Below are 18,767 nucleotides of genomic sequence, written 5' to 3' on the forward strand. Positions count from 1 at the left end.
CACTAATGACTGAGACCCTTCAAAGGCAAACATTGTGGCCAGGCTTAGATCACAAAATGGCTTAGGCCAAGATGGCTTCTCTTATGTCAAAAACCATGCCTGGTTCTCTTTCTCTGGGGACTCCCTACACTACCTGCTGACACTAGGATTTGACTCAGAGAAATCTGCTTCTCAACTCTGTCAGATACTGGACATTCTAGGGACTACATTGCTCATCAAAGTGACCAGGCTAAGAATTTCTATTTTTTAAAAAAATATTTATTTATTTTATTTTTGGCTGCATCAGGTCGTAGTTGTGGCACGTGGGATCTTTGTTGCGGCACATGGGATCTTCGTTGCAGCGCGCGGGCTCTTTGTTGCGGCATGTGGGCTCCTTGTTGCGGCATGTGGGCTCTCAAGTTGTGGCGCGTGGGCTCTCTAGTTGTGGCTTATGTGCTCAGTAGTTGTGGCATGCGGGCTTAGTTGCCCTGTGGCCTGTGGGATCTTAGTTCCCCGACCAGGGATCGAACCTGTGTCCTCTGCATTGGAAGACGGATTCTTAACCACTGGACCACCAGAGAGGTCCCCAGGCAAAGAATTTTTTAAATTTACCTATGGTTTGCTTGTCTTTGAGGCCAGTATTAGTGTCGGGGTTATTTGCCAGGCTGTCCTGAGTCTCACCCCTGTCATATATACCTAAGGGAAATAAAAGAATTAGCTAATATTGACAGATTTTCAGAAAGAACAAGAACACTGTATGATACAAGCTGTGTTATAGAGGTGTTTGTGTTCCCCTGAGCTTGAAGGGACCTTGTGGCCAATTGGTCTTGTCTTCTATGAAAGAATCCCTGCAATAGTATTATAGGTCCTTTGTGAACATCACCACTGGACAGCCCATTCCAGTTAGACACCTCTCATGGTCGGTGTTCAGCAAGAACATTTTAGAAAAAGCAGCCAAAAGAGTTAAATATCAGAATAGTTATGGAAGAAAAGAAGCATTGTTATCTTGAAAGGAATCAGGAACTTTGGTGTCAGAGTTACATAAATGCATATTCATTTATTGTAAAGAGTTTTTAACGGATCACAGTATAGAGCACACTGTGTGTTTGTCTCTGAACTGGTTCTAATCTTTTGTGAGGTCTCAGGTCCTTCTGTGAATTTTTGAAAAGAGGAAGTAAATAGGACAAGAATCTCCTATTTCTGTTCTCTAGAGATGTTTTAGGGGATGCTTAGCACCAGCTTAAGGGAAACATCACATTAGAGGTTGTGTTTTTCTTTCACTAAAGAATCAAATACATTTCAGATTATTTGTCTTAAGAGTTAAGTATTAGTGTTTGGCTTCTCTAAATTTTCACACATTTTCAAATAGGGAAAATGTTCATTATCCACTTCAGTTTTTAAGTACTTGCTGGAGGATGTCGTTGTTGGAACAATACGTGTAGTAACCTATGGTCAGCACTTCTGTTCTTCTCAGTAATTATAATTCTGTCAGAAGCAAATTTGGTGAGATGGAGCTTTAAGACATGTACTAGCCAGAACTTTGTGTTAATTGTTGTTGTTGCTACATTTGTTTATTTTGTGCCTTTAAGGATATTATTGAATGCAATACTTCTCACAAATTAAAACCAGCTTAATATTGTTTTGTGAATGGGCTGTTTCAGTTCAGTGAGAATTTTTGTGTGACCACTGTTAGGCAGCCATCATGTTTATTATATGACCTGTCAAGCTTCCAAACCCTTCTGAGTTCTCTGCCCACCCCCTGCCCCCCATCAAGATTACTCTTTATCAAACTGAGGCTTATTATGCATTCAGTTTATGGAGTCAGGGCCAGCATCTGCCCTAACCTCCTTTTTTTGTTTTGTAAATAAAATGGACTAGAACAAAACATAATAATGGATTGCATGTGAAAATATGTTTTTATTGGTTCAGATTTGTACCATGTAGGTCATGATATAAAATATATCTCTGACTGTGTATTGTGATGAAAACTTTGAAAACAGTAGTCTACTTCGGTGCTACTAAGTTTGCAGTCCCTGAAGTCTGGTGCCAGTTTGAACTGTTTGTCCCTGGTCTGCAATGCGATAAGTACTGAAATTGAGAATAAGCATTTAGAAATTTTGTAGCAATTTGACATAGCCACAATTGTCAAGCTTTGGATCAGTGGATTTGTCCCATTGAAAGATGTAGAACAGTTTGGGTGTTGTTGAACGTGCATGGTGAGCCACACATGTTCTGAGTTGTGTATTGTTGAGAAGCACTATTCTAGGGTCATTTTCTAATATATTAGATTCACACTGTGGTGGAGGGAATTAATTCTCTCAAGATAACAAGCATGCTTTTTGGTAAAATAGGCAGAATGTGTTTCTAATTTGCTAGTTTCAGATTTTCTTCCTGTAATGACAGAGGTATTAGAGAATATAATGTTTTATATTGTCTCTTTGTTTAAAAACATATTTTGTTAACATTGGAAAACTTTGGAATTCTAAGATAGCTTAAATTTTACAACAAAATCCATTGAATTATCAATCAGAAATATAAGTAATACTGTCATTTTATAAACAAATTTTTGTCTCTATAAACAGAAATAGTTTCTTAAATTAAAGAAACAATTGAATGTGTTTCAGCCCTTTATGTGTGATAGTATAAATGTGAAGTTAATCACAAATAATATAAGAATTTTCTTAAATGACAAATATATGAACACTTGCTTCAAATTTTCTTTTTTCAGATTTAGATATTATTATATAGAATACTTTGAATTAATTTAATAAGACTCAGTGATGAAGATGATTCTACTTCTGAACTGATAAATGTGAAATTTATAGCTCATCTTAAAGTTATTAAACAAGGACAGACCTAGCTTATCTATGGCTAAAATAGCCACATTTGATCACTAATTTTTAAATTCCTAGACTCTGAGTACTCCAGATTTTTAAAAAACCTAAACCCACCCCCAAGTTATTTTTTAAGAGTTAAATAAATAAATGGAAAAACCTAAGTTTAGACTACAAAGAATGAAAAGTTTTCATTTCTGTGCTTTCCACAAGACAGTAGACTGACTTTGTTTTCCTAATAAGGCTGTGCTAAATGTTGGAATGCTTCTCCCCTTGAATTTTATTGAATTACCTAAAAATACCCACTTTACCAAAAAATTTTGCAATTGAATGTGCTTAGCCTAGACAAAAATAGAAAAAGATGTATCTGGAAAAAGTTAGTGCCAAAATTGTGCCTTCAATATTAGCATAGGACAGAGCATATAAAAATGAGCCTCAAAGAGCATTTTCTTACCCTTTGGATGTTTGAAGGACAAATTAGATATTTTGCTATTTTCCATTTGTATTCTATTTGTCTTGATATATTTAAGATTTGGGGCAAGTTTTAGTCCCTCTCTCTCCCCTTCCTTTTGTTAGTAGGCTTATACAGTTCAAACATATTTATAGGCTAATTTATTGGTCAACACTGTATTTAGATTTACTGTTCTGTAATTTGAGATTTGGGTTAAACTTTCTTAGAAGATGAAGTACCGTATTTAGAAATATGTTTCCGGGGCTTCCCTGGTCGCGCAGTGGTTGAGAGTCCGCCTGCCGATGTAGGGGACACGGGTTCGTGCCCCGGTCTGGGAAGATCCCTTATGCCGCGGAGCGGCTGGGCCCGTGAGCCATGGCCGCTGAGCCTGCGCGTCCGGAGCCTGTGCTCCGCAGCGGGAGGGGCCACAGCAGCGAGAGGCCCGCGTATCCCTCTCACTTAGAGGAGGGAAAGACAAAGACCGTATAGTGGCATGGAGTAGCTTATGTGTCCTGGCTCCCAGTGAGCTTTCTGGCTTCATCTGTCACTGCTGTTTTTGCTTTCACTCCCATTCTAGCTCGTTGGCACATTCCTGCCTCTGAGACTTCACACTTGCTATTTGGTCTGCCTGGAATTCTCTTCTTCAGGTCTCTGCTCAGATTTCATATTATAGAGGCCTTCTCTGACTTCTTCATATAAAATAATGTATCCCTGCCCCTGTCTTGCTTTATTATACTCCACTACACTCATTACCATGTGACATTCTTTGCTTGTTTGTTTTTAATCTGCCTCTTCCAAGTAGAATGTAAGCACCTTCAAAGTAGGGGTTTTGTCTGTTATTCATTACTGTTGATGAACCTCCTACATCAGAGCCTGTTCCGTTAGGGGCTCAATGAATATTTGTGGAATTAATTAATAAATTAACAAAATAAATTAATTTAAGGAAAATATATAGTACAAGTATTGCCCTTGAACTTGAAGTGGCATTAGGTGTAACACATATTGGTCAGGAATGAGAAGTGCTTGGTTAAAATAATTTATGGTAATAGAGAAGCCCATACTAATTATAATAGATCTGGAGGGTTAACAGGAGTTAGAGTCTGACCATAGCATAAGGGTGTGTGTTTGTTTATAAAAGTATAGGCTGATTCAAAAAGAATTAAACCCTATTAAAATGTATTATTCAGTGACTAGGTATATATGAACATATGTAGCTAAACCAAATTGAGAAGGAAGCATCATGGTTATTTCTGTAATCTTACATGTGCGGTATACACCTCTGTATCACAGGGCACACATCAGACCATCAGTCTTACTCACTCTGGGTTATTGGTAACATATCACCATCAATAGCTGTAATGGGGACTACAATGGTCCTTTATTTTCTCAAGATCGTCAGGAAGACGAGATATAAACATGAGGTTCTCGACACATACCCACAAGAAGATCTCATGATGTGGTGTCTTGGGATCTGCATGGCCGCTAACTTCAGAAGCTGGCTGCTATTTTGACCAGAACACCTAGTTTAGCACCATAGGTGATGTTCATTAAGGAACTTCCAGCCCCATCCTGCTGGAAAATGAAGTTATTAAAGAATTCCTATTACTATGGGGAAAAATATTCCTCTTCTCTGGAACAATAAGGAAGAATGGACTTAAGGCGCTTGTTTCTTTGTTTTTGCATGTTTATAAACCTTTAACTGGGAATTTCCTGAAGTACTTAAACTCTTACTTATGTGTATATTGTTCATGCTGTAAAATGTGTACTTTCTATAGATCCGAGAATCAGATAGGTAGATAGATGTCCACATATATATCCTCTCTCTATGTATATCTATATGTTAACTACATATGTACACATATATGTATGTATTACCATGAGTAACTTCAGTTTTTACATGAATTAATCCAAAAATGACATTCTATAAGTAACATGATTGAAAAATGAATAGTTATTAGTTAATAGAAAATTAATAGTCATTCATTGTTTGAAAGCATTTCTAGATCTCTGAAGTTCTTTACCAAAGTTACTTTTATGACTTTCACTTTGATATTATTTTTAGAAGGCAGAGTGTTAGAGTTGCATTTAAAGTATCTGGAGGACTTGGGTTCAAATCTTGCCTCTGCTATTTTCAAATTCTAAGTTGTGGTCAAATTATTTAACCTATTTGAGCTTCTGCTTCCTGTAATTAAAATGAGCACAACACTACTTGCTCAGGAAGAATAAATGAGATAATTGACAGAATGGGGCCAAATGAAATTATTGCTATTTGGTACGTACTCAATAAGTGATATTTTCTCAATAATTTCTAGTTTGTTGTTGTTTCTGTTGTTTTCTCTTGAAACCTATCCTGGTAGATAATTTGGTTTGGTTTGGTTATAACAGTATATAATCAGAAACAGAATAATTTCCAGAACTCCAGGGTCGTATCTTCTACATAAGGGGTAGAAAAGTAGTCTGTTGCTGCTTACTTTGTGCCAGTCACCGTGAGGTGTGTTACATACATGACCTCATTCCATCCTCAAAATAATTCTACAGTGGAAGAATTACCGTCCTCATACTAGCAAAGAAACTGTAGAGTAGCTATTTTATTTTGTTGGTAACCTAGACTTGCAACCTTCATTAGCTATTTCTCCTGTTTATCAAAGTATTCCTCTATCAAGGAAGACCTTGATAAGAGAAACCCTGAATATGAAAGGTAGGAGGATCTCTCTGTCTCTTTAAGGCTCTAAGCTTTTCCTAAAAGGAAGGAAAAAATAAGTAGACAAACATCAGGGTGTGAGTCGTACCTACTTACCTTTTATCCTACTCTTCAGTATCTGACTCTTACCATGCATTGCTAGATATCTGGGAAAAGCCAATTATGCATATGGTTTGTTATTGATGCCTACTTTCTTAATGTGAATTTTAACCACATTTGTTGTTCAAGGGCATTTTAATAATGTCACGAAAGAACCAGAAAAATGTAGATGTATAAATGGAACTCCTAATTTTTCACAGGCAGATTATTTGCTTTGCAAATCTATTAGTTTCTTATTAATAATGAAGTATTATGTTGATAGTACTATGTTGATAATGTTTTTTTCTCTACCAGATGAGTTGGAAGAGAAGATATATTAAATAGAATTATCATCGTGCCCTAAGGAAGGTATAAACGTAGTAGGTTTTGAGAGAATGCAACTCTGTTATAGATTGCTTGTTTATATTAATCCTAAAAGTATTATAATCTATGTCTGATATGAAATAAAGAATAGGGTTTTAGTGGGAAAGAAGGAAATTATACTTCTCAGTTTCTCTTACAGAATGTATGGCGCATCCTTTTTAGTTGTTCTTTTAGAATTAAAAAAAAATTACTAATAGTTGCGTTTATAATATGTAGAAGCAGAAGGTGAGAGAGGTTTTTAGTAGCCTTTATCATGTATTAGTAAAGGAACTGAGGTGCAGAGTTAAAAATAGTGCTTAAAATGTCATCCTTAATCCAATAATATTACACCTGTCCCTTTACCAAGCTTCAGTATCAGTGCCCTGTGGTGTGAATTTTATTTGAATGTGTGGTTTGGAAGTTTAGATGGATCATTTAACGGCAAGTAGTATGAAAGTTGGAGTAGAGGAGTTAAGAGGGATTGAAAAGTAGTGTCCTGCAACCACAGAAGGAATAATGGAAGCTCAACTCTCGTTTCTTATGGCAATCAGTGGCTGAACAAATTGTAATCTGAGGTTTTCCATTATGCAGAATGGTTATGAGGTTTAGACTCCAAAAGAGCCATGGTCATGTAAGTTATTTCCTAGAGTGTTTGTTACAGTAAAAACCATAAAATAATCTAAACGAGGGGTTGGCGAACTATGACCTACAGGACAACTCTATCCCCCTTCCTGTATTTATAAATAAAGCTTTATTGGAACACAGTCATGCTCACTCATATTTTGTCTGGATTGTCTTCCTAGCTATAATAGCAGAGCTGAATAGTTGAATCTACATCCTGTGACCCACAAAGTCTAAAAGATTGACTGTCTGGCCCTTTGCGGTAAAGTTTGCCATTTCTTAACAATGGGGCATACAAAAATAGCCTCCTTGTATAAAACCCTTTATTGAAATGGTATTTTCACTCTAAAAGAATTTTACTTATAATAAGTATGAATTATCCTGAACTTTGAAATTCCTTTTATGTAACCTTGAACACATCTAAATATTATATAATTTCTTCAACATTCTTTTTTATAGAAATTATTTTATAAATACTAGTTAGAAAAATGCATTTTTTTTTCCTTAAATGAGGCTGAGATTATTGGGAGTGTGGACATGAGGCACGACAGACAAATGAAACTTTCTTCCCCAATAAAAATGTTCTTTTGGAAATAAACGTAGGGTAAAAAAACATTTCTTGTATCTAGAATCAAGTAGAATAATGGGAAATTTTGGATTTATCACTTTATAAAACTACCTTACTTATTGACTTACTATCTGCCGCCTCCATTAAAATGTAGACTCTGGGCAAGGACCTTCTTTGGCTGGTTTTTACCACCGTGTTCCCAAACTTGGAACAGTACTTCAACCATAGAAAATAAAGTAGCATATCATGAGATGAAGAAATATTTGTTAATTTGTTGGCTTCTGCTAAGTGAGATGGATATATTAGAGGGAGGATAATGTAGAAATTGGCATTAAACTTTTTAGTGGTCCAAGTTATTTAACATTTCTAGACTTTATTTCTGAAACTTAAGAATTGTATATAAGGCCTTTAATTCAGTATTGAGCTCCTAGTATGACCGATCCCAATAAATGGTAGCTGAATGCTGACACCGATCCTCTCATTGTTCAAATAATGGGAAATATGTTATCATTTTAAATTTAGCCTAATGCTCCCTTCTCTCCCCTCCCCGCCATCCCCTTTTTTTCCTCCTTGATAATACTGTAACCGTGTGGGTCAGGGAAGCTCAGTAGAAGTCCTTTCCTCCCTTCCTCACCCTCTCTCCCTCTGTGGCTTCATTTAGAACTGGTTGCTGAAAATTTCTTCTCAAGCCCCATCAACTCTTGTGACCACCTGAAAAGGATCTTTACAACAAAAGCCCTTTCCCTTACCTAGGGAGGTAATTATCAAGTGCTAACTGCCTGTTCTGGATTTCTCTGAGCCACACCCAATTTCAAGCCAAGCCCCAGCAGAGGGAGTCCTGGGTGCTCAGATGGGCTCCAGCAGTTCCTTTGCTTCTCTCTTTTTACCTTCTTTCTCCCACTTTTCAAAGTCTGTCCAGCTTTGGGTTATTTCTTACTCTCTAGAGGAAAAAATATACTTTACTTAGTACCCATAGTAAAATAGAGAAAATGCAAAGAGAGAGAAAGAAAATGAGACTGTGTATGAATGCATGTATATGTGGTGAATATAATCTTCTATAAGCTAAAAGGTGTTATAACATGCTGATATTAAGTACTATTTTGTACTTATGTTTGTAGAAAAAATAATCTTTACGTGTTCTCAGATCATTTGGAAAAAACCACTGATGCATTGCCATAAGTGATTTAAATGTTTAAGGTTTGAGTTTTTAGGAGAGCCAGCTGACTAGAAGTACAATTAAATATAGGGAAATGGTTTAAAGAGACATCCCTCTACACACTTGAGTGCTCACTTTTTTCCCCTCTGGAGTTGCTTTGTTATTGTAAATTGACAACTTTGCAATTAAAGTGATTAATGATGTGCCCTAGTGTTTATGGGTCCTGAGGTCAGTGAGCCCAAAGATGGCCATGCTGTGGGAAACTTAGATAGAGCTCATCTCACGGAAGATGAACTAAAAATCCTCCTCTTTTCTGTATGATTGTTTATGAGTTAAGTGTATTAGATATGGTTGAAGGCTTCACCAAGACATAATGAGTAATGTGAGTAATCTTTATCATTCCAGTTCTGTTGCATAATTCCTCATTCTTAAACACTAATGTGAACATTCATTGGCAACTTTTATTAGCTAAAAACGTATTACTTTATACAGCAGTATTAGAAAATTCATTGAGCGTTCGAACAATGCAGTTTTTCATGATTCCTTTGAATCTAATCTTTAATAGATCTGTTGCTTATTTATGGTATTATTTTTCCTATGCATTATTCTAACCAGGGCACCACAATTCCAGTTTTGAATACAACATTGTAATTTAGAACTCCTTGCAACTGTTCAGCCAGAAGTTCTGAAACTGGTTGTAATGCATCAGGGATTTTTATTTTGGATACTGCTCTCACAAAAGTCAATCAGCTTTCAAAATAGATTGCTGTAGCCACACTGACGGCTTTGTTCTTTGAATTCCATGAGCTGAGGATAGTACCGGGCCAGGGCACTAGCCTCCCGCCATCGTGGCTTACTCCCATACAGGGGCTTCGCACTAAGGGAAGAGAGAACAATAAGAAGACTGTTGGACCCGTGGCACCAAGCCATTGCCAGGATCTCTTCTGGTTTGAAACACACCACACTGCACAAAAGTGACTTGTGTCGCTCGCTGCGGTTGAAAGGGAAATCTATTATCCCATTGTGTATTTCCCAGGATTTGAACAGAAAAATGTAGCAATAATTTTTAATAATTATACATCAGGTTTTAAAACCTTATTTTAAAGTCTTTATAAAATTATTTGCTTTTAAGTAATCTATCACATTTCTAAAGTAAAGGAGCAGATGCTCAATCCAATATTGTTCTAAAAAAAAGAAAGACAACTACAAAAATTTTAATTTTGAGAACTAGCTTTCCTTATTCATATATTAGGATTTTCCCCTCAGGAAATATGGGAAATACATATTTCAGTTTGGTGAAGGAAATGAGATTTTCCTCGTTAAACATCGATTAAATTATGCTCAGAGGCTTTGGGTATCTTATTTAACCAAGTCCATGAAAGCACCATCTCAGTAAGAGCGATATTCTGTATGACAAAAGGTTTCCAGGATTTTGTGGACTGTAATGTTTCTCTCCCTTAATTGTAGCCACCTGGAGGAGACTTAAAACTTTTCAGGCTGACAGAGGTTTACTCTCTTTACTGTTTCTTTAAAATAGCATTTCTCAGAGGGTTTTTCCCTTTCCTAACTCCAACCTTGAGAAAGGTTTCCTGAGCAAATGAATATTCTGAAAACGAGTTCCATAAATGAGTATTCTAAACTCCAAATGGGTGTGGATCATGATCCACAGTATTTTCTTCCTGGGCATTTAAAGGCTTTGAGTAGTCCCTTTACGTAACTTTAACAATGCTTACGTAACTTTAACTTCAAGTTTTCTAGATATCTTTGATAACAGAACCTTTGTTTTGGGGGGTGGGGCGGGGTTGTGTTTTAGAAAGTAGTTTTCTGTGAAGCATGCTTTGAGAAATAGTCTTACTTATTATAAAAAATAGCACGTGTACAGTGCATAAAATGTGGAAAACACACGAAAGAGAAGAAAATAAATATTCATAGAGAGCTTCTACTAAATGTTGGTGTGTTTCCAACCACTTTTTTCCATGCATTGATCATGCTCTATATGCTATTTTATATTTCTCTTTTTTCACTTAATATCGTAAAGTAAGCATGTTATCATGCAATTCAGAATTCTTTCTCAAAATGATTTTTAATCATTGCATAATGTTTCATCATTTGGTTATATTACAGTTAACCATTTCCTCATTGTATATTTAATTGGTTGTTTCCTGTTTTTCACTATTATAAGTTATACTGTAGGGAATGAGTATATTTTTACATAAAGTCTTTTTCCTCTTTTAGGTTATTTCCTTATGATAGACTCCCAGAAATTGATTTAATAAGTCAAAGGGTGTGAGCTTTCTTCAAGCCTTTTATAAATAAATGCCAAATTATTTTCCAAAAGAGCTGTAATAATATATAATTCTTCCAGCAACAGAGTATTCTCACAAACATTATGCATTAATATTTTTTAAAAATCTTGACACTTTGAAAATAAAAGGTGTTGTATCTTTTTATTCTGTTGTTTTGTGATAATTAGTAAAGTTTGATTTTTAAAAAGCTGGTGTGATTGCTGTTCATTATTCAGATTTCAATTGTCATGTATTCTAAATTTCCCAAGCCACAATAGTTTGTGTTGTAAGAATATGTAATCACACTTAAATATGAGATTTATGTACCCTACTGATCTTTTAAAATGTAAATAATGTATGTTATAGATTTGTATACGTATTTTGTGTGTTAAAAATGCTTTTCCAAATATTTTTGATGTGGACCAGTTGACTTCTTCTGTTTATTCCAAAAAAGCAAAATAACATTACAATGAAGGCCATTTTAAACAGGATTCAAAAATTACATGTCTTAAACTGTGAGCTCCTATATATATTCAAACAGAGGTCAGACATGTATCTGATTGGCATGTGATAGAGTAACTCTAAGGAACCTTCTAAGTTTTAATGATTCTAGGACTCATTTGGTAGTTATTTAAATAGTTAAACCAGAACTAATTTTTATTGCATCTAGTGTTCACTCTTCCATTTGACATTTACTTATAAGCCATCTTTTTTTTCTTTTTTCCACCTACAAAATGATGCTTGTGTTTCTAACATGTAGTGGATTCAATCCTGGAATTTTGAGGACAGGTTGTCCCTCTTTGACTGCTTTTCTTATTTCATGTCATTGCACTTACGGGACTTTATTAGAAGGCAAGCAGGGCAGATATTCAAGATCCAGTTTAAAATTTTTTTGTGAATTCATATTTTAAGAAGTATTTTTGTAGAACTTTCATTCCATAAAATATGTTAAGACTCATTACTCTGCGTTCTCAACAAACTAAGAGGTTGGGCTCTAAAGTTAATGAAAACTAACCATTCTGGGGCTTTTGTTATTGTTGTTGCTAACCTGTTTAAATAAGAACTAACACCTAGAAAAAACTAAGGGGTTTGTTTTCATAGATGTAGGATATGTGCATTTTCTTCTGTTTGGAAACCTAGTGACTGTTAAACATCCGTCTTTTGTATAAATTGTTTTTGTGTTGCTAGAAGAGCTCCATGTACCTTTAAGTGTCCAGATGAAAAATGAAAAAGAATATTGTCTTCTCTATTATGGCAAACTTTCTTTTTTTTTTTTTGGCTGCGTTGGGTCTTTGTTGCTGCACGCAGGCTTTTCTCTAGTTGTGGCGAGCGGGGGCTACTCTTAGTTGCGGTGCGCAGGCTTCTCATTGCGGTGGCTTCTCATTGTGGAGCACGGGCTCTAGGCGCACGGGCTTCAGTAGTTGTGGCACGTGGGCTCAGTAGTTGTGGCTCCCGGGCTCTAGAGCACAGGCTCAGTAGTTGTGGTGCATGGGCTTAGCTGCTCTGCGGCATGTGGGATCTTCCCAGACCAGGACTTGAACCCGTGTCCCCTGCATTGGCAGGCGGATTCTTAACTACTGTGCCACCAGGGAAGTCCCATGGCAAACTTTCAATCATGTCTTGGGTAGTTTTAATGAGTAGATCCTTTGTGATTACATCTTACTGTGAAATTTCAATGAAAGGAAGATTCCACTGTTCTGTATTTGAACTTGTTTCCTTTGCTTGTTATAATAACCCTATAAGCTAAAAGAGAAATTGTCTGATTGAGACCACACGTGGAAAGTTGTACAACTGCCAGAGGGTAATTCTACATGGCACTAACCAAATGTTAGCATCCATTGTGCTCTCTCCTATTAGGTTAGCCAATTATTCAGTCTGTGCCTGCCCTGGCTAACCAAATTAGTTGTTATTGGGAAATTCAGTTGCTGCTAAAAATGTTGATCAGAGTTCATTACTAGGTTATGATCATGGAGACCAAATATCCTGTGTTAGCTTCTCTGTAAGTCAAATGATCTCATGGTTTGCATCTTAAAATTATCACTTATTATTTACCTACTATGGTTACATTTCTTGAATTCTGCACTTGCTGTCTTATCCTCAGGCTTATGTGTTGTAAGAGGAGTCAGACTGCTTCTGACATTATTAAACATAACATGTACCTTAATTCTGGGAAAATAGCCTTTAAATCATTAGAAGCTCTCCAATCATTTAGTTACTGTCCTTGACTACAGCCAGTGTATTGTAATATATAAGGACCGTTGGCCTTAGTGCCATCCTAGAAGTAATTTACTTTAATTTTGGAGTTTCTCATGTGAAGCATGGGGATAATGATAGTTGCTACTTTGGTTATTTGTCTTGATTATATGACATACTCACTCCAAATCAATTATCATTATTATTAGTCCATGATAACCAAAGGGACAGTAATAATGCAAAAAAGCATAGATTAAGAATAATATATTTGAATATGAGAATAGTTCTGTGCATGGATTTTTGTCCTTCTTCCCTGTTCTCTCCTTTCTACACTCATTACTGATGACCTATTACATGCCAGGTGCAGTGCTGATATAGACACAAGTGGGGCGCGGTCATTGCATTCACTGAAATTATAGCCTAGTGGAAGAACTTAGTTTGGTTTTAGTAGAACAGATACAGTAACGTGCACTGAAGAATATAAATACAAAATTAATATGCCTTCAGTGACCCAGTTCAACCAGAATTTATTCAGTATCTTCACAAAAACATCCATTGTCCTCTGGGCATATTCATGGATGATAGGAGAAAAGGCAGATACTATTGGAGATAGAGATGCAGATTATTTGTTTCAGGAGCCATGCAGGGATCAGAAAGTCATGTTTATTTTACCTTACCCTTTTTGCTAGGGAATAGCCTTAATTTAAAGGTTAAACATGGATGCATTAGCAAACAGGACTGGTGTTTGTCTTTCCTCATTCTTGAGTGGGTAGAGTGGGTGTTCATACACTAATGAATACCTAGTATATGAGGTATTGGATCTTACGGCATTTGAGCTGCATGAACTAATTAGATTGTGAATAGTAAAACCATGAATTATGAAACTGTAAATTCTGATGATTTAGTATATTGAGGTATATAATAATAAAAATTCCATTAGTAAGAAGTTTGCAAAAATTCATGTTTTTTTCCTTTTTCTTTTTTTTCCTCAGAGCATCTGCTACACCCAAGCCTGAGCCGGTTCCTGTTCAAAAGGTGTGTTTCTAATCTAGCATCACTAGGACATTATTTGACTGTCCCTCTTGAACCACTGTAACTTGCGTTCCTGTCTCCAGTCATACTGACAATTTATAGTTTCGATGCAGTTCTCCGCACAGTTCTTCTTTAAAGATGACGAGGGAAAGTGGAAATCAACACACACAGAATTATCATCTGAAATTATTCCTCATCATTTAAACATTATTTCCAATGTCGTATGTTATCAATAACTCATATCCAGATTTCTTACCTTCACTTTTAATTTGCCTATCTCTATTCACATAATCTAAAAAGATGAATATCACAGTAAGTCTTTAATAACATTTTATCAGTAATATTAATGAGTTTTTAAATTACATTTTCGGAGTATTCTTGGATTAGGTTATTGGCAAGTACCCTTTTTTTCTCATATATATCCTGAAATTTTCCTAAGCCATTATTCATATAATCTGGTTTTGCGCTTTTGGGGGTTTTCTCCTTAATTTTACTTGTGCCTTTCCATTGAATTTATTTATATTGATTCCCAGAGGCATGAAGGTACTTTATCCCCCGCAGTTAGCTTTATTATTTCTGTAACATTAATTTAGATTACTTTTTTTTCCTTCAAATTAAACATAAGAGAGCCACCATTGTATGCTTTTTAAGGAATTTTGATTGTTTTTCTTTGGGGATAGTAGGGACTTATTCTTGAATGTCATAGAAGCTTAAGCTGTTGTTTTTTGTTTTTCGTTTTTAACTTCATACTTACTCTGGGATAGGGATTTGCAAACACAAATTCTGTTAATTTTAGGAAGAATTGAGCTTTCCTAGTTGTTATTTTTTTTCTTTGACTGATGGCAGTGAAGAAACATCTAAGATCTTTTTTTTCCCCTCATGTAACTACTAAATATTAAATATTTATTTTAGAAAAGGGAAGAAATTTATTCCATCTTTAGTGATATCTCACAACATTCCAGAGAGAGAAACAACAGGTGGATTACAGGAAAGGGAAAGGATTGATTTTGTTTTGTTGATTTGTTTGCTTTTTTTGTTGAGTTTTTTTTTTAAGGAGTGATTTCTTGATTCAAAATAATTAGAATGTGCACATTTCTGAGTCAGATGAAAATGAACATTCCTTCGGTTGTTTTGTTTTGTTTTGTTTTTAATTGAGTTAGAAATGTGCTGCTGCTTCTGCATGAATCAAATAATTGTACTCTGGAGAGTAATTAAACAGGTTTGAAAGATGGAATTATAATTGAGACTCTGGGTATTTTAAAATAAATATTTTGGTTAGTGATGTTTTGTTTACTGTGGGGTATTTAGAAAATTTTCCTTTGGAATATGTCTGAATTGGTACTTATTTTGGCCTTTAGGCTTTTTGATAACTTTTCTAATCTACTTCCTAAATATTTTGAACTCCTTTCATTTTTATTAAAAAAAAATATCTACTCAGTATGTGCATCCACGTTATGCATGCTGGGACCAGTTGGCATGCATACTGTGTTATATCAACTCATTGTTTTTATCTGAAAACGTGTGAAGTTTGGCCTGCTAACATGATTGTGTTTGTCTTTTTACAAACTAGCTGTGTGTTCTTTTCAGTGGATCTATTTTGCATGTCTTTGGCCTGTTTTTGTGTATGTTTATTTTTATTTTACATAGGGAGAACCTAAAGAAGTAGTTAAACCTGTGCCCATTCCATCTCCTGCTGTGTCCAAAGTCACTTCCACAACCAACATGGCCTACAATAAGGCACCACGACCCTTTGGTTCTGTGTCTTCACCAAAAGTCACATCCATCCCATCACCATCGTCCGCCTTCACCCCAGCCCATGCGACCACTTCATCACATGCTTCCCCTGCACCTGGGGCCACTGTCACTCCTCCCCCATTCGCTGCATCTGGACCGCATGCTAATGCCAGTGTTAGTGCTGACCAGCGGTCATCTGCACTGAGCGCTGGTAAACCTGCAGTTAATGTCCCACGGCAGCCCACAGTCACCAGCGTGTGTGCCGAGACTGCCCAGGAGCTAGCGGAGGGACAGAGAAGAGGATCCCAGGGTGACAGTAAACAGCAAAATGGGTAGGTGGCCAAGGGTGCTTTCTGCTCTTATCAAAACTCTTCTTTCAGGCAATTTCCAAGCAAAACTTAATTTCCATCCCCCCCAAAATCAGCTGTTCTTTGAAGGGAGGGAGATGAAGGTTTCATTTGCTTCATTAGCATGTAGTGTTATGTTACATACAATACAACACTTTCTGCAAGGCGATTATAGGTTAATCCAGACCTAATTATGCATTTTGACCTGTTATGAACCATGTAACAGACTCTGTAACTCTTTTTCTCCAAGTCCTGGCACAACGTGGAGCAGCTGGCCCTTATAATGCAAGGCAAACCTTGAATCTTTCTTCCTCAATTTTTCCATCCTTTTATGAGCCAACAAAAGTTGAAACAGAGTGGTTGCAGTCGTGTCAGCTTATGTATCTCATGCTGAAGAGAGGAAATGAGAAGTCTGTAAGAAGCTTTTTTTCTAGGAAGTAGTTTTAAGACAGAAAACAAATTTAGTTTTGACTCATGTCTATGTATGATGCATTAGCTTAGGTCAGCTAGCTAAGCAACATTCTTTTCAGATAAACTTATGCTGGAATTTAGTCTTTAAAATCAAACAGTAATGAGAGGACAGTAACATTAAAGGATGCTTAAAAAATATCAGAAGCAAATTAGAGGATATTTCACTGTAAAAATATTTCTAAAATTTAAAGCAGTGGACACTAAATATATAATGTTAGCAGAATTTTTTGAAAATCCATTCCTTATAATTTTCCCCTCTTTATGGTACAGATTTTTTAAAAACTGGTTGAAGTCTGTTTTCAGCAGCCTCCATTTATAGACGGTTATTTTATTCTTTTTGGAATCCAGTGACCGTACTTTAAGCCAAAGTCATTTTTGTAAAATCATTTTGATCAGATTTATTGTGACAAAAGTGTCTTTTAAAAGGAAAACAAAAGGAAATAATCTGCATGCGTGATTGTTTTTACCAATGCCGGTTCCCAGGAAAATAAAATTAAAATAATTGTGTAGATAGGTCCTTTCTGAGATAATCCCTTCTGAATGTTAATTCATGTAATGAAGGGGCTGTGCTTTCATAGCACTGCTACCATGGCAACTTGGGGGCTTTGAAAAAGAAAGTGGCAGGGTTCCAGGCTGTTGCTGAGAGGAAGGGGCAGGTCTGGAAGGACAGCTACTGGGCCCTACATGCGGTTTTGTGGTGGTGGATGGCTTTTGAAAGTTTCGATGTATAAATTGAGGAAAACTAGTGTCCTAAGTTATCTCTTCTTTCATGTGAGGAAGAGAAGTAGTATGTAGTGTTGAGATGCGTTTGGTTATATATTTTTTGGTATGTCTTTTTTAAGACAATAGATTTTAGAGTAATCAAAGTAGTACCTTGAAAAAACAGATGCTGCCTGTCAAATGCTAGCCCCACAGAAAACTAAAAGCAGAAGTTTATTGTGTTTGTTAAATTCCAGGCTCAGTAGAAAAAAGTCCTTTGAAGGAAGTATTTGAGTTAAAATCTTTTCTCCTTGCTAACATTTCTTGAAATTTTATAAGAAAGCCTTCTTAATGGAAACTTGTAGAGATAAAAGCAAATTGAGGTTACGGAAAGGTACTACATTGAAAACATGTGAAAATACCAAGCTGAAATTGTGTTTTATGAGTACAGCTTTGGTGATCAAACTTGAAATGATTTAAAGCTTATTATTTTTCAACTGAAGCTGTAGGCAGCAGAGGTATGGTTACAGGGTCTCTACAGTGGCTTCTTAATCAGTCGACATGTGGTTATCGAGCACATGCCTGGTGTTCAGCGCTGCACAAGGTTCAGGACAGAAGGGATTATTACATATTTTGCATCATTAACAAGCAAATTACTGCTTTGGATTCGTAAATTGATTGCATTTAAAAATAGCTTAATTTCAGATGTTGTCCAGATATGTTAGCACGATGAAAACTTGAAAACAAAGTATCTATGAAGTTCTGAGACATATTTGCAGTGCTCTTTCTCTTACTACATTTAGAGCAGAAAAATCGAAAATACATCACACATTTTACTATTTACTAGTCAGTGATGTGTCATTTTGAAGAGCAGGTGATTTGTGATATTGATGAATTTCCTGCATCCGGTGTCAAACTATTTTCCTGAAATCACTGTCAGCGTTTTTACTAATTATGTGATTATTGAATTTTCCACATTTTTATAGTGTGACAAAAGATCTTCAGCAAAACTCTTTCACAGTTGAGGGTTGTTCCTTTTTTTTAAAGAGAGAGTTGTTACTTTTTATGAATTACTTTTTATTTTATAACTAATACATGCCAGTAACCAAAAATTTAGGAGTTTAGGAGGATGTGAAGTTAAATGCATAAGTTATCTTTTTCTTCAAAGCTGGAGGACTATTAGTTTTTAAGTGATTTATAGGCATCCCACCCAAATTTGTCTAGGATTAATAAACATAAGACAAATAAGTGCTTA

The 18,767-nt window shown here is 35.9% G+C and overlaps 1 protein-coding gene across 2 annotated transcripts in view; it reads left to right on the plus strand.

The window, feature by feature from the left end:
• The window catches only part of PDLIM5 (PDZ and LIM domain 5), a 211,941-nt gene that overhangs the window by 100,020 nt on the left and 93,154 nt on the right, over positions 1-18,767 (plus strand). Inside the window, exons 4-5 of one of the 2 annotated variants that reach the window (XM_082653030.1) lie at positions 14,222-14,264; positions 16,236-16,327. In XM_082653030.1, coding sequence (XP_082509156.1) covers positions 14,222-14,264; positions 16,236-16,327 — 135 coding nt within the window. The remainder of the gene's footprint in view (positions 1-14,221; positions 14,265-16,235; positions 16,328-18,767) is intronic. The other variant, XM_082653031.1, reaches the window with a different exon arrangement.

Source organism: Grampus griseus, assembly GCF_964374135.1.
Source record: "Grampus griseus genome assembly, chromosome: 4".
Taxonomy (NCBI): domain Eukaryota; kingdom Metazoa; phylum Chordata; class Mammalia; order Artiodactyla; family Delphinidae; genus Grampus; species Grampus griseus.